Source organism: Heterocephalus glaber, unplaced genomic scaffold (genome assembly GCF_053883595.1).
Source record: "Heterocephalus glaber isolate CG9 unplaced genomic scaffold, H.glaber_assembly_v1.0 deba00000071, whole genome shotgun sequence".
Lineage (NCBI taxonomy): Eukaryota > Metazoa > Chordata > Mammalia > Rodentia > Bathyergidae > Heterocephalus > Heterocephalus glaber.
In genome coordinates, this window is record NW_028258137.1 from 29218213 (window position 1) to 29234269 (window position 16057).

At 50.3% G+C, this 16057-nt stretch overlaps 1 protein-coding gene across 2 annotated transcripts in view; it reads right to left on the reverse strand.

Moving 5' to 3' along the window:
* The window catches only part of Gnao1 (G protein subunit alpha o1), a 169165-nt gene that overhangs the window by 22530 nt on the left and 130578 nt on the right, over positions 1 to 16057 (reverse strand). For both annotated transcript variants that reach the window (XM_004847899.3, XM_004847900.4), the window contains exon 4: positions 3971 to 4131. In XM_004847899.3, the coding sequence (XP_004847956.1) occupies positions 3971 to 4131 (161 nt within the window). The remainder of the gene's footprint in view (positions 1 to 3970; positions 4132 to 16057) is intronic.

Below are 16057 nucleotides of genomic sequence, written 5' to 3' on the forward strand. Positions count from 1 at the left end.
GGAGGTGCTGGAGAGGATCTGCACCTGCTGTGCATCCTCCCTGCCCACTGCCCCACATGCCAGGTTGGGCAATGACACAGATCATGACTAACACAGGTGTCCCTTTCCAGACCTGCGTACTAACAAGTGTACATGCACATGTGAGTAAGAGAGGTAGGAAGTGTCTGAGAAAAGAAGCAGGCAGCTGTCAGGGAGGTCTGTGGGGTGGTTGGGGAAGGAAGGTTTCTAGACAGGGAGCCTGGGGGGAGTAAGGGAGTGGAGGAGGAGCCTGGCACAGGCAGGGAGGGAGTAGTGAGGCAGGAAGCACACACAGCACACAGAGCAGGAATGGGAGGAGGTGAGCCAGGGACAGGGCTGGGCAGATCACAGTAGAGAGTGGCAGACAGGGTGGGTAGAGCATGCAGGCCTGTGGGGTTTTGGTATGGATGAGCTTTTGCTCTGCATGAGAGGGGAGCCCTGGGAAGGCTGCTGGAGCCATGCCTCTGCTGGCCCTGGTGGAGCTTGCTGAGGGGCAGGGTGCTGCCATCAGCCAGGTGAGAGATGACAGGAGGCAGACACATTCTGGATGTATCTGATAAGCCACATTTGCTGGTGGTTCAGGGTGAGGGATATGAGAGGAAGAGCCTAGAATGCCTCACTTCAACAGTGAAGACTCAGTCAACGGGAGGGAGGAGGGAGGCAGGTGCCCTTGGGGAAGGTGGACTTAGTTCCACAGCCTCATTTTAATTTGAGGTTTGTTTGAATCTCCAGATAGACATCAAGGAGGCAGAGGTCTGAAGATAGGGTTGACCTGCAGTGCCCATTTGAAAGGGGTCCAGATATGCAAGGAGTTAAAAACCATGTGGGACTGGAGATTGGCTTTGGCAGGGAGAAGTTTGAGGTCAGAGCTCAGGGCTCCAGGAGAGATGGGCAGAAAGTGTGAGGGTGGCCAGTGAGGAGGTTGAAGCCAGTGTTCAATGAGCTGGAGCTGCAGGAGGAGACCTGGGGCCTGAGAGTTCACTCACGAGCAGCCTTGGTAGGTGGAGGAGGCTGATGGCCAGCAGAGACAATTTAGTGGGGACCAAATCTGGAAAAACCAAAGCCAAGCAAGGCATGGAAACTTTTCCCATCTCTGGTTGTGAAGAGGAAGGCCTCAGAGTGCTTATTCTGAGGGGAGAGCCAGCTGTTGTTTGCAGAGGTGCAGGCACAGAGCGTGGAAATGGCTCAGAAACGACAGACAACGCAGACCTGTCCCTTTCCCTTCTGAGCCCTGGGCCCTTACCTTAATGGGCAGCGCTCAGGGTATGTGGTGACTGGGGCTTTAGGGTGTCAACAGTGTTCCCTGGAACTGTGCAATGTGACAGCCCTACAAGGTCTCCCTCTCTTTTCTATCACAACATATTTGCTTTTATTTTTTTAATACATTGGGCCTAAGATCTTATCATATGATGAGATTTAACTGCTAAAACAACACCAGAGTCCTGGACCAAAAGGTATTTAAGGTCCTTCTGACTCTTATGGTGTGTCTGTCCCCTCTTTCATGCTGTACAACCTTGTCCCAGAGAGGAAGCACAGAGGACCTAAGTGGAAATCCTGGCAGGGGAAAATCTGGAAGGAAACAGAGAGATGAGAGAGAGAGAGAGAGGGGAAGAGAGAGGGAGAGAGAGAAGGGGAGTGGGGAGAGAAAGAATATGAAGGGGAGGTGAATTTCCTCAGCTTTACTTGGTGCGGAGTTAACAAATACTGACCTGAGTTTCTTATTTAAAGTTGTAATGGTAGCCACCGGAGGAACTAAAAATAACCCTGTAAGTAGCAGAAAACTGAGGTGGATGTGGAGGGGTGGAAGGAAGGTGGGCTGAATCCCTTATACCCTACAGTGAGGGTAGGAGATATTCTACTTAGGGTTGGGAGGCTGACTTTTCTTGTCACCACCAGGACAAAAAGTGGAATAATTAATAGCAGAGGGGACAAGACTGGGTTCATGCTATACCCATCTATTGTTCAGAAACTCTTTTTGAGATGTGTTCATTTTATAATTAATGTAGTAGGTAAAAATGTAAGTGAAGAGCAGATTTGACGAGCCACCAAAGACAGCTTGGAGCCAGCTGGTGCTGAGGGGCCTCTGAGGGTCCTGCTACTCCTCCCAGTGGGGCAGGGAGGTAGAGAAGGAAAGAGGCTTCTGAGGCTCTGAGGGCCACCTAGGCGGCCCTTGGGGAAGCCAGGTGACAGGAACACTCTCTGGCTTTTGGGTTCTTGGGAGGCCTGGCCCTGGCTCTGTGAATTGAGTGTGCCCAGGGAGTTTGGATCTCCTCCCATCAAGGCTCACCAAGTCTGAGGGCCAGTGTGGCTACCACATGGGACTTGCAGGATTTAGGCATTTGCCCCGTGGGCAATCTAGGAGTGCAGAAATGGGAAGACACTCCTAGCCTTACTGGAATTCCTACTTTGTTAGCTGCCATCACTACCAATGAAAACACCCAACTGTCCATTTGTGAGTGCTGTTTCATTGGCTCAGTCTGTTACATCAGCACAGGGCTTCTTCATGACTTTACTGTTAATGTTTTGGGCCAGATGTTCCTTTGTTGGGACCTACCTCAGAGAAGGGATGTTTAGCAGTATCCCTGGCCCCTACCCACTGGATTCCATGAGCATCACCAAAATGGTGACAGCCAAAAATGCTTCCAGACATTGCTGAATGTCTTGGGGGTGGGGCAAAAAAGGCTCTAGCTGAGAAGCACTGGAGACAGTGGCAGATAGTGGGTTAAAGCCCAGGAGCTCTTTGCTTCAAGCCCCTACTGAAAGCCTGGGCACCAGATAGCCAAAGCGGGGTTTTTAATCCTGGGCACCAATATGCAAGCAATCCCAGTGCCTGCATGGGAGAAGACATTCCATTGCAGGAGCTTCCCATCTCTGGGGCCTCTGAGCTATGGGCTGAGGGCAGTAACCAGTGAGACATCCAACAGTAATACAGTACAGCTCAGTGGGTAGGCCTCAAGAGCCCCGAGGCCCTTTCTCTACCTTTCCCCTCTCTAGCTCTTCTCACCTGCTCTGGCTTTGTTTCTCTTCTCCACCACTTCCTCCCTCCCAATCTCCCTTCTCTTTATTTAGTTATTATCTAATAATAAGGGACATCTGTTTATTTATTGTATCTATTAAGTGATGCTACTTATGCATTATTATTATTATTTTACTTTTTGTGATACTGGTGGTTGACCCAGGGCCTCCACACTGAGCTACATCTCCAGTCCCTTCCCCTTCTTTTTACTTTGAGATAAAGTCTTGCTAAGTCACTAAGTTTTCCAGGCCAGATTTGAACTTGTGATTCTCCTGCCTCACTCTCAAAGTGCTGGGATTATAAGTGTGCATCACTATGTCTGGCACTTATTCCTTATTTTTAATTTGAAAGCTAGAGGAATGAAAAGTTTATTAAGATATTATAATTGTTTTTTTAATTCTTTTATTGGTACATTTTAGGTATACAATACATTTACATTTCTCATTGGAAACTTGTACCTTTACATGATGCATCTTGGTTCTTATTTTTTCCAAGATATTATAATTGTTTTGTGGTGCATTTGTGTTGTGGAGATTGAACCCACAGCTTTGGACATGCTAAGCAAACATTCTACCACTGAACTACATTCCCAGTTCTAAAAGTTTAATATTTTCTTCAAAATGACACTATTTGAGTTATGCTCTGCATATGGCCCTTGGTTTGTAATTATGTGGTCAAGGGCTCCTGAAGGGAAAAAAGTCAGCTCCCTTGGAACCTTCATTCTGGGTGCAGGCATAGCCCAGGACAAGTAGGTGACAAGTTCTGGTCCTTGGAGAGGGGACTTTCCTGTTTGGTTGTCTCTCCTGCCCGCTTCTTTCCTTGACTTCCTTATCCTGGGGGCAGGAAGAAAAGCCCCTTGTTCCTCCTGATGCTTGTCACCAGAGGTAGGAATGGCCTCACCAGTCCCCATCCCTCACACCTGCAGGGCACACTCACTATTTGGCAGAATCGTTGAGCTGATATTCCCGAGACCGGTTGAAGCACTCTTGGATCCCTGAGTCACCCCAGAGTCGCATCATGGCAGAAAGCAGCTCGGCAGAGAAGGGCTCTGTATCTTCCATGCGACTCACCACATCACACACCATCTTGGCATCAGCCTGCAGGGAGAGAGGGACAGCGGGCTCTGAGGCCTTGTGGGGCTCTGCCCAGCTAGGACTGTGGCAGAATATGCTGGCCAGAGTGCCAGCTTGGTCAGGAGGGGGCCACTCTGAGTCGTGCCTGGAACACTGGGGCCCCTTGGGCCTTGGGTCCCAGGAAAGCTCTAAAGCAGTACAGCACACAGGGCTCTGCTCCCCACCCTGCTGCTCAACTGGGGTGGCTCGGCTTTGAATACTGGGGTTTTGTACCAGTATTTTTTTGGGAAATAAATAAAAAGTCAGTGTTCTTGGCTAGTGTTGCAATCTCCTACATATTTTACCCAGGGTGGAACAAAGTTCCTGGAGCTGGGTTATGTGTTCTGAGTATTTGAGAATTGTGGTTGGTGGAGGGATTTCACCTCACAGCACTAAATTTCACAAATTTAGGCCCTTACGTTAAAACTTCATTGTGTTGATTTTTATTTATGTGTTTGTGACCTGTGGTTGCCAGTGAAGCCCAGGCATGGTTAAACAACAGAAGGGTAAAGGGACAAATACTGAGATTGGGAGCCTCTCTTTTGGCCTCCTTCCCCTCCTTTTCATCTGAGGAAGAGGAGTTGAATTTGCTTAAGACACACAGGACGAGACTGAGATTCCACTGGACAAGCAGAGAAAGCACTATATAATTCTTGGGGCCACCAAATGTGTCACCTATTTTCAGTGACTGCAATCAAGGATGCGTAACCTCCAAACTAGAAGTGCAGTGAAAGCTCAGAGGGCTTTTAGAGAAGTCACAAGTCACAAGACGGCACTATCAGCAGATCGCACATACGGAAGGTGCTTTACAGTTTACCAACGAGCTTTGTGTGCACACACTCCACTTTCTTAGAACTACACAGCCACCTCAGGAGGAAGCCCTGGAGCTGCTGGATGGGCTGCTTCTTCCCCCTCTTAATCTGTGCCCTCTGCCTTGCAGACTATATTCCCTAGGTGGAATATATTTCCTGCCCTGGGACTCTGTGGCTCAGGACTTGCTTTGGCCCACAGAATGATGCAGAGGCAGCAGTGTGCAAGTTCCTAAAGCCTTGCATGCTTGCTGGTCCCCCATGGACCTCCATCTTTACCTTGAATGTTCCCTGGCTCTCATTCCTCCCAGGAAGAGGAGCTAGTTTGTGCCATGCAGAGCTGAGGCTGCCCTGGATCTCTGATTCTCTGCTGAACAAAGTGGCTAGATTTAGGGGACGTTTTCCCCATGGCATTGCTGTGGCAATAGCAGAGCACACAGTAGTCACTCATGTTAGTCATAGCCTTTGTGTGCAAGCAGTAGCAATTAATCCCAAGTGGCCACAGAGAGGATGAAGGGATCCAGCATTAAGGACCAGAACCTCGACACTTTCCTGCTTCTCTCTTGTAGCTGTGTTCTGGAGGCTTCTCAATAGGTTGGGAGACACAGGTCTTGGTCATATCAGTGACTCTGGTAATATATCCTTTTAAGCTTATCTCACTTGAAAAATGCCACACTCAACAAGACATGACGCTACAGGGGCAGATCCAAGGGGTGGGTGGTGGGTGCCCAGCACTTCCAGGCTCTTCCTCCAGCTTTCTTTCTGTCTCAGCCTGGACACATATGTCCTGGAGCCACAGTACGACGGGGCCCCTGTTGGCCTGGGAGTGGGGTGCAGCAGGCTCCTATCTCGACCTCACAGGCCCTCCTGAGTTGAGGTGTTTTATTCATGGTTGTGGTTGATTACCCGGCAATCATATGATTACTCTGCTGTGAGTTCTTTCAACCCCAATACTCCAGTGAAGGCAGAGGAGGGAGGCTGTCCAGCCCTCGGCAAGGGGCGCAGGAAGTGGGTGGGGAGTGCTTGAGAGTCTGTAGGCCTCCTTTGAGTGGGAGAAACAAAGGAAACTAGGTCAGCACCTGAAAGGTTTGTGGCCAGCAAAAGAGTCTATACAAAAGTAAGTAGAGCCAAAGCCTTCTTGGTGACTTTTCCAGAACTGAGCTGTCTAAGTAGCTATTTACATGTCAGACTATCCATTGCAGAACGCTAGTGGGAAAGTTCTTGAAGCAGTACCCCTCTCACTGCCCTACGAAGGAAGCAACCACGGGCACGAGGTCTGGAAGGCCAAGACCACAATGCTGATCCGAATCCAGTCATCCACCCTGACCTTTGGTCCCAGGCCACCCTCACGCTATAGGGGCACCCACCAGGAAACCTGGGCTCCAGGGAGGGCCCCCTCCCCATCCCCACAGTAGTGACCTGGAAAGCTGGCCTGAGGCCTGGGTAGGCAGTGATGACTCAGGGAGGAGTGAGTGGGTGAGCAGGAGTGGTGCCTCCACTAGCAGCTAAAAACAGTTCAACACTTCCAGGCCTGTGAGTCAGGGCCCCAAGACTGTTCCAGCACCTGGAGCAGGGCTGCCCTCAGGGCTCAGGCTTCCCACCTGTGATGGAAGTCACGGACTCAGCCAGAGTTTCCTGAACCTCCTCCTCTGGGCCCCACCCTCCTGGTTTCTGCAGATCTATGAAGTGACCCATGCAGGGCAGGCTAGGCATGACTTTCTGTCAGGTAAGAGAAACTCCAATCTGAGTCCTCAGAGCCATACCATACTTTGCATCAAGGATTCATGGGGACTGCAGGTATACACTGTAGGCCCCCACAAAGCCACCCTGTACCCCCATGTTTGTTCCTCCACACATGACCATGCTCCCAGGGAGAGCCACCAGCCTGTAGTCTTCCTTCCAGTTTCCTTCCTCCCCGAGGTGTGCTGGGGCAGGAGGGGTCCTGTGCTGGCAACTCTCCCATCCCCTTCATGTTCCCACCTTGTCTTCCTCAGCTCAGTATACTCATGAGCCCAACTACTCAAACCCGAAGACCAGGATCTCTGCTTCCTTCCATACTGTCCTGCTGCCTTGTCTTGCTTCTTTCCATTCTGTGCACCACACAACAGCAGACCATCAGTTTTCTCCTAACATCAACTCTTCCCTCCTTTAGAAAAAGAACTCGCCAATTTTTTGCTGGGTACAATGACATCCAACTAACAGGTTGCATTTCCTAATTTTGCTTGCTGTTAAGTGTAACCCCATGACAAATCATGGATAATGAGATATGCTGAACTGTGTTGAGGTTTTTGGAAATGTAATTTTAAAGAGAAAGGCCACTCTTTTTTCTCTCACTTCCTCCTTCCTAATGCCCAGAATAGGGATAATGGTTGGAGCTCTAGCAGCCAACTTGGATCAGACAAGTTTTTCACCCAGAGGATAATGGAACAGTGATCCAAAATCAGCCTAGGTCCTGTGGAAATTCCTTACTATCTGAAGTCAGTAAGTGGTTTCTTTTTTAACACTTAAAATAAATTTCTGTCTTATTTAATCCACTATTTTTAGGGTCTCTAGCATTCACAGTCAAACTTAATCTCCCTGTTTAAACTCTTTGAATAGTTTCCCATCATTCCTAAATTTCAAACTCTTCACTGGGGACTATGAAGCCCCTACCTACCTCTCTGCCCTCAGAGCCTCCCACTCTCTTTCTTTTTGCTCCCCTCAAAATCTGGTAGACCAGCTTCAGAGTCCTCCATCTGTGCAGCACCCCTGCCCTACCCATCCCTATTTCCCACACTGGCAGTGTGACAGCCATCTCAAGTTAGCACTGGTGCTGTGTTCCTGTCCCACAGGGCAGTGATGCTTTCCTGATTTCTCATGGTGCCTGGGGTTTCAGTGTTCTGTATGGGGCTGGTGCTTAGCAAAGACTGAGGGATGAAGGACATCTGGTATTTTTTGTTTGCTTTTTGAGACAGGGTTTTGGTTTGTAGTTCAGGCTGGCCTTGAACTCACTATGTAGCTCAAGCTGGCCTCAGACTCACAGTGACCCTCCTCTCTCAGCCTCCTGAGTGCTGGGATTACAGGCATGAACCACTATATCTGCAACATCTGGTATTTTAATATTGGGCATGTCCCCACTGAGTACTGTGCTATGGCCAACAGACTTGCCTGATCTCAGACAAGGCCTGGTCAGCTGAGGCCAGAGCTCAGGACATGCTAGTGCAGCCCAGATTCCTAAACAATGTGCAGGGAGAAGGGTAAGAAGGCAGGGCCAGGCAGGGGTGGAGGGCTTTGCTGATATGCCCTGGAGGCCTGTGGAGGCTGCCAGGCTGGCCCAGCCCAGTACGTACCAAGTGTAACAAGCAATTAACAGAGCCAGAGCCCTTTTGAACCTTCAGGGGCCTGGGAACGAGGCCCACACTGAGCCTGACCCCCGTGTCCAGGACTCCTCTGGGGCCGGAGGTGTGGGGTGTTTTCCAGTACCTTTCTGTCTGCTATGTGGCACTGACACTTCTTTTTGGTCAGAGCATGCCTGGCGTCCAGACAACATGAGGGATGAAACATGCATGTCCTCAGGGCAGTTCACCAGGGGCTATGGTCTGAATATTTGCATTCCCCCAAACTCATATGCCAAAATTCTAACCCCCAGGGTGATGGTATTAAGAGGTGGGGCCTTTAGGAGGTCACAAGGATAAAGCTCTCAAGAATGGGATTAGTGCCCTTAAAAAGGCAGCAGAGAGACTTTCACTCTTTCCACCCTCTGAGGACACAGCAAAGAGCCTGCTACCTGTAACCAGAGGATCTGGTGGACATTGATCTTGGACTGTTCAAGCCTCCAAAGTGAGAAATAGAGTTCAGCGTTTATGCCTCACCTGTGGTCATGTCACAGTAGCGTGAACAGACGAAGATGGCAGAGCTGACCTACGGGAAGTTTCTGGTGGAGGCTGCTGGTGTTAAGGCCTCTAGGATGCATTCTGCATGCTTCTTCCCTGGCAGGGCCCAGATGCAAGGCAGTGGGCACGGACCTGTCCTTTCTCTCCATCCAGTTCATTTCTGCTGGGTGCTGTGCACTCTACTCAAGGCTTCCATCCTGCCCCCCTAACCTTTTCGGGCAGTGAGCCTCAGCTTCTCAAGAGGAATGTGCCCTTCTCTGAGCCAGTCTGAGTGGTCTGGGTGGGGATGACTCAGTCCCCTGATTCTGGAGGCCACACATGCTTCAGGCCTGACTAATCCATCCTGTTGGCCTGTGAAGAGTTTGGATTGGACAAAGAGTCTGTATTTGTCAAATTAGACTAAGATGTACTGCCTCCTGTGGGAGTGGCCCTCTCTTTCCCATAGGACTGGCATGGCACCAGATGTGTCATGGGCACTGTCCTTGGACTGGACATTAGAGACAGTCAGCTGGGACTCAGTGGGCAGTGCAGTTCATATGTCTGGACAGGGAGCAAGGGGTACCCTCTCTATCAACCACTGCTCCTATTATCCTGAGGCCCAGCCACAGAGAGGAAGGTAGGGGATGCTCCTGTACAACACAGAATACAACTGTACTTCTTGGGATGTACAGGCCTGGATGGGTAGGTCTGACAGTTGCTGAGAGCCCAGAGGCCCCCAAGTCCACCATTGTTTTCTTGCTGGAGTGACCATGCCTTAATGCCTACACATAAGCCATCCATACCCTCTGGGAGCCTCTGCCAATGGCCTCATTTGGCCACTCCCTCTGGGGCTTCCCAATCCTCCTCTGTGAGCCTTCTTGGGGCTTGAGACCAGATCAGCACGCCCCAGACCGGCCCCCAGTTTGGACTCCCAGCGTGAGCAAAGGCCTTAGCCTTTCTGAGGCTCAGAGTCCTGAGCCTCCCTGGGGACGACAACATCCTTGTATTCTGCATGAGGCTGTCATGCAACCCAAGAACACTCAGAATGGGGATGGCAGCTGTGCCGGTAACCACCAGTGGGCATGCCCTGCTTGTCTCTTGAGCTGCTGGAGCCACACAAAAGTGAGGGTCCACTCTGCTCATCCTCATGATGGGGGCATGAGGGAGGCTGGTACTATTCTCTGGAGCATTGCTGGGACTGGAGTGTCTAAATGTGGACAGTAGACAAGAGCTGTTCTTGTGGGTTTGGAATCAGGAGGGTAGGAGAGCTTGGAACTTCTCAAGGTTGCCTTCATGACTCTTTTCACCACCTTTATGGCTGAAAACAGCATTGGCATTCTTTTTCATTATAATCAGTGTAACTGTTCTGTTTCAATGACATCTTTCTCATAATGTGGACATATAAATGGCCTGATGTCCTCAAGGTGGAGGTGAGGCACTTTTGGGGAACCCTAGGACTCTGGAGAACCCCTTGTGCAAACCTGTGTCCTGTAACCAAGAGCAGCTGGAAAGAGTAGTGGACAGGGAGAGGGAGGGGCATGTGAAGACAGGGCGAGGGGCCACCTCCTGTGTGTGGATGTATAGGGAACTCATTACAGTTACCCTCTGGGATGGGCTTCCCTGGGCCACTGGTGAGGAGCAGAGGGTATCCAGGGTAGGTGTGAAGGTGGCAATGTCCTGAACTGGTGGCACACAGTGGGTCCCTCACTGTGGTACACTGGCCAGGGGCTTCCTGCCACAAGAACATGCGCTGCTAGGGGCAGATCAGGAGTGTGCATGGGAAGCAGCACTGAGATTCAGGTGACAACCAGTGTGATAGCCTGCTGGCATCCAGCAGTGAGGGGTGCTGCTCCAGTCAGCCAGCTGGTCCCAGGAGCTAGAACCCTTTCTGGGAGGAGCACTGACTCCCAGGGCCTGTGACCACCCACTCCCACCTGCCAGGCACAGGCAACCCCCTACACTGACTTCTCCTGCCCTGGTGCCCGAGAGATACAGCTGATCCCTTCTGTTCTGTGCCATACCCAGGGTGGCAACAGTGAGCAAGAGAATCTTATTTCCCATTCTCATGGCAGATAATACAAGGCCCTGGCAGTGCCTGAGTGTGTTCACTATTGCACTTTAAATTCCTGGGTCTTCAAAACCTTTCCCTTCTCCTCAGGGCAACGTCAAATTGGTGGCAGAGAGGTCAGGAGCCAGAGGATCACAAGGACACTTTCTCAAGAGATGAGGTGCAGGGCCGGGGACTTAGCTCAGTGGCACCATGCCTGCCTTGCAAGCGCAGGGTCCTGACTTCAATCCCTGGTACTTAAAAAGATGAGGTGCAAAGGTTATGGTGGGGAAGTGAATGGGGATCCTGTGCAAGTGACCAAGTTCAAATCCTGGCTCTGCACCTGTTTAGTGATGGCCTTGGGCAGACCACTCACTGGCTTGAGGCCTCTGCTCTGCTGTCAGCTCCAGTGCACAGGGCTGTTTGTGCAGATGAGATGGGCTGAGAAGCGACACAGCTTGGCAACATGAAAGAATCCTGCAAATGCTAGTTATTATGAGCAAAGATGAAGTGCCTTAGACACAAACAAAAAGCTGACATAAAATAAGCCTGCTTTGTGCAAGACTTTCCAGGCAAGCATGATAATCTTGATAACAATAATCATAGTAATTATAATAATAACTCCTTCCATCTGAGGAGCTGCTTTGGATCGTTCAGTTTTCCTCCATCTCTCATCTTTGAGGCCAACACACACACACACACACACACACATACACACACACACACACACACACACACACACACACCCCTGTTCTCCACTTACAGGGAAAGCCTCCATGGGTCCCCCCAACCCTGCCCCCATGCCGTAATTGTCCCTACACCCACCAGAGGGCAGAAGAACACAAAACAACTGGAGAGGAACACACTAAGCCAGAGACCAAGCTCACTGGCCATCGCCAAACTTCCTGGGTTTCCTCAGGGAAGGGGCAGAATGACCCTAGCCATGGAGGCCCCGCCTGCATACTGCAATACTAGCAGGTGGAGAATGATGGGAGGGTCATCCCGGGCACTTAGGAACTGCCAGAATCACTGACCCAGGCCTGCACAACCAAAGAAACACAGTCATGTTCTCTCTCACACAGGAGAGCCCCTTCCCTTCTGCTCTGCAGCTGGACCTCAGGACAGTGGGGGTTGAGGTGGAAAGAATGGCCCGTGCCCTCATGCCTCAGGCAGGGCTCTTCTGGTACCTCGTGCCCCATCCATGCTCTCAGTGAAGTGTTAAGTCCACACAGGGAGGGGCACATTAAACCTCTGAGCCATGTCTCTGGCAGTACCAATAATGGGTGCTGCAGGTGTTTCATGGCTGAGGTTGGGCATGTTTGGGGCTCTTTCCTCACTTCGGCTGAGGAGTCTAAGCAACACCTGTGCCTACATCATGCTGCCAGCTAGGATCTCTGGGGCTGTGGAACCAAGAGGGTCCATTTGCTTTAGGAAAGGGAGCCTTCCTGTTTCCCCAAAAGACCCTTCAACAGAGCTGAGAATTCTAACCTTGCCTTTCCTCCCCAGTTAGGACAACCATCCTCCCACTCCTTTCCTTCAAATCTACCTGCCCCTCCTCAGCCAGCCCTCCTCATGCCCCTGTACCACCTACTTGGGACACCTACCCATCAACTTCCTGTATTCACCCCCTGAGCCACCCCCACCATGGCAACCTCTGCCAGCTGCCACCACGTGCACCCATCCATCCTTCCACTTCCACACACCACCCTCACCTCTCATGCCCTTCTAGCCTCCTGTAGCAGCTGCCTACTTTTCTTTGTTCATTCCTCTGTGCACTACCACCCCGCCACTGTCCCACTTACTGCTTGTCCCTTCACTCATCTGCTCATTTATCCACCGTATGCCTACTATGTGGCAGGTGTTGGGTGGGGTCTTGGCTTTAAGATCTTTCCAACTGGCTTACAGGGAAGACACTATGAGACTCTCCCCAGCACTGTCTGGTCCCCTGAGCACAGGGGAGAGGAACTGCCCTGAGGCTTCCCCTCCCTCAGTCCATGGTCTCGTCTTTGTGAGGGGCCTGTGGCCTTATTATGGAAGGCTTTCTGGAGACCTCCAGCTAGGTTCAGAAGGGAGTCTCAGCTTCCTGAATTCCTCAGGGGTTTGTCAGAAGCCCTCTTGAGAATGTTTCCTGGTCCAGAGTGTTTCCCGGTCCAGAGAAGGCCTGCTTGGGTTTAGGCTCGTTACCCTCTAAAGGGTCACATCCTTCTCAGCCTTGGAACCCTGGCACCTTCCAATTGATTAGACACAGTTTTCTTGAAGAAAAGCTTTTTTCTTGCTATACTATGTATCTTCACAACGCCTGGGGGTGACTGTGCCTTGGGTCCTCTGAGGCCCTGTCACTGGCTCCCACACTGCATGCCTAAACACCATCTGTTGGCCCCTGCAGTTGGTACAGCTTCACATCTCTGACCCTGGCCCAAAGTAAGGGTGAAACCTTTGCCGACACATGCTGGGCACCTCTCTGTGTGAGCCTAGGGATGGGCATGGCCCTGCTGAAGCCTGAAGCCCGGTGGAGGAAGGAGCCTGGGGAGAAACAGGTATGTGGGTTGGGATGTGGGGTCAGTCTGAGATGGGCAGGTACAGTTAGCTGTGCCCAGAAGACAGGACACATTCCAGACACTGGTACGCTCCTGGGGGTTCTGAGGAGTTGAGGTAATCAAAGGGGGTAATGGACAGAGACCAAAGCTGAGGGCCTTGCTGGTGCCCTGGAGGGCACCAGATGCTCTTCTATCATGGGCGGGGGGCATCAGACCAAGGACAGCTATCCCATCTGCACACAGCTGGCCCAGGGGCTGCATCTCCAGCAGGCTGCTGACACGAGTGTGAACCAGTGTGCCGTGATGTCGTGGGGCAGCCTGATGGGACACAGTGTGGGGGGACAGCATCTGCAGTATGAAAATTCTTCCCTGAGAAGCCTGGGAGAGCAAATGCTGCACCTTCACAGTGTGAAGCTGGGCTATCAACTCTCTCCTGGGGCTTTCTGCCTGCTTGGGGCACTTGGCTGTTGCTTGTGAGTAGGGAGCTGCCAGTCTCCAGTCCTGAGCAGTAAGTACTACATCCTGCTGGCCTCTGTGTAGACCGGGTGTGAGGGACTGGGAAGAGGCATGATAGGGAGCTGCAGTAGGGACTGAGCAGCCCACCCATTTCCACCCATGATATTAGTGTCCTACGCCCCCAAGGGCAGTGGTGTGTTTGCGTCACCAAAGCCTCTGACGACCTCAGGTTCCCAAGTATGAGGAGAATGTTGTATGTCCAAAGTTCCTCAGGACAGCTTCACATGGTGCCATTTCCTCTTGGTGTTCTGCTCCCCTTGGGGATTGAACCTTTCCTGTCATCCTCCTGGGCATCTCTTCTAGAGCCACCAAGTGGGCACCATGTAGCCACAAACTTTAAGGTGAACAGGACAGAAGTTTCCAAATTCCTGATGTTCTCCTTACCCTCAGCCTCCTTTCTCCTGAGCTCAGTGTTCTAAGATAGAAAAAAAGAACTAAAATTGGATAAACTAAATTTCTAAGAAATGAACAAGGGCAGAATAAAATTAACCAGAGAGAGCTTAGTTTAAGGGAAAGAAAAGTGATAATGGTCAACCTCAAATCTTTTTTTTTTTTTTTTTGGTACTGGGGATAGGACTCAGGACCTTGTGCTTGCAGGAAGGCGCGGGCACCACTGAGCTAAATCCCCGGCCCCCAACCTCAAATCTTTAGAACACAAAGTGGCAATGGTAAATAGTCTAACACGGCTGCCTTGGCTGGGATAGATTAGCAACCCAATAACGGAGGAGAAAAGATGGATGCTGTAACTCCACACGCAGCAGTGGAGATGGACCAGGACCAGGGATGACAGGCTTGGCTACATTGGTGTCTCTTCCCAGATCGTTTACTGACACCCCTTTTTGTCCCACACCCCTTCACAAGGAGTGACTGTGTGTTTGTTTGAAAAGGAGCATGTCGCCTTGCTTCCTGGATTTCAGAAGACTTGGACTTCTGTCCATGATCAGACTCTAACTGGCTCTTGGGACCCTGGGTCTCAGTGTTCCAAATGTACAAGGAAGGGGTTAGCTAGATCAGTGGTTCTGAAAGGGTTGTCTGCAGAACCTGGGAGGTTTGCCTCTGAGGCTCTTTTGAGGGAGTCCACGAGATAAACACAGTTCTCACAATATTAACATGTGACTTGCCTTTCTAACAGTGTTAACATTCACACTGATCATGCAAAAGCAAGAGTAGATGAAATGCACGAAACGAGGCCCAGGCACCTAACTGTGAGTTGCCACTGTCTTCTGTGCATTCACAGTAAGAAAAAAAGTCCTTGATGAAGTAGTGAAATTGAGTACAAGTCTTAGTATTCTGCAGTATGAAGTGGGACAGACATGTGAACCACTCGGGCTGCAAACCCAGATGTTGGCTATCTGAGGAAAGTCACTTGCAAGGCTAAGCTGCAGCCGAGGTGGCCCCTTTCCTCATGGGACACCACTTTTCCTTGAAAGAACACTTTTAAGTAGACAAACAATGGAAATTCAGACTTGGAATCTTGGCAGACATTTTCTCAAAAAACAAACCAGGTAAGCCTATCATTCCAAGGAAAACAACTGACATGTTTGTTACCAAAATGATAACATTCCAGCTTTGAAGTGAAAAACCAGAAATTTGGAATACGTGTATTTCCCATCATAGGCTGACAATGTCCCAATATCTATAAGCTTTTCTGACAAAGTCAGTGTTGGTATTAACAAATGTGAGTTTTTCATATTATTTTCAGAAATGTATCAACATTTGGAAGATCAGTGTAACTTAGGTGAGCCAATATTTTCCAAATGACTAGACTGGCTTTGCAGAGTCATGTATGGGGAAGAGATCAAAGCCCAAGGCAGAGGAATGTAACAGAAAAGGAAAGGGTCACTGGTGCAGCCGTCAGAGTCTAAACTGCAACTGTCTTTTAAGAAATTACCACATTGGGCCAGGGATTTAGCTCAGTGGCTTTGGTGCCTGCCTTGCAAGCTCAAGGACCCGAGTTCGATCCCCGGTACCAAAAAGAAATTACCACATGTCCAGCTTTGGTGAGTATTTAAGATTAATTTTCTGAAAAGGCTAGTACAATGCTCCTTCCTTTTCAACGATGTATTAGCCTGGGTCCAATTTTTTGTACAACAAAAACACATCATAGCAGCTTGAATGTAGAAACGTGAGAATTGAGCTATCATCTATTAG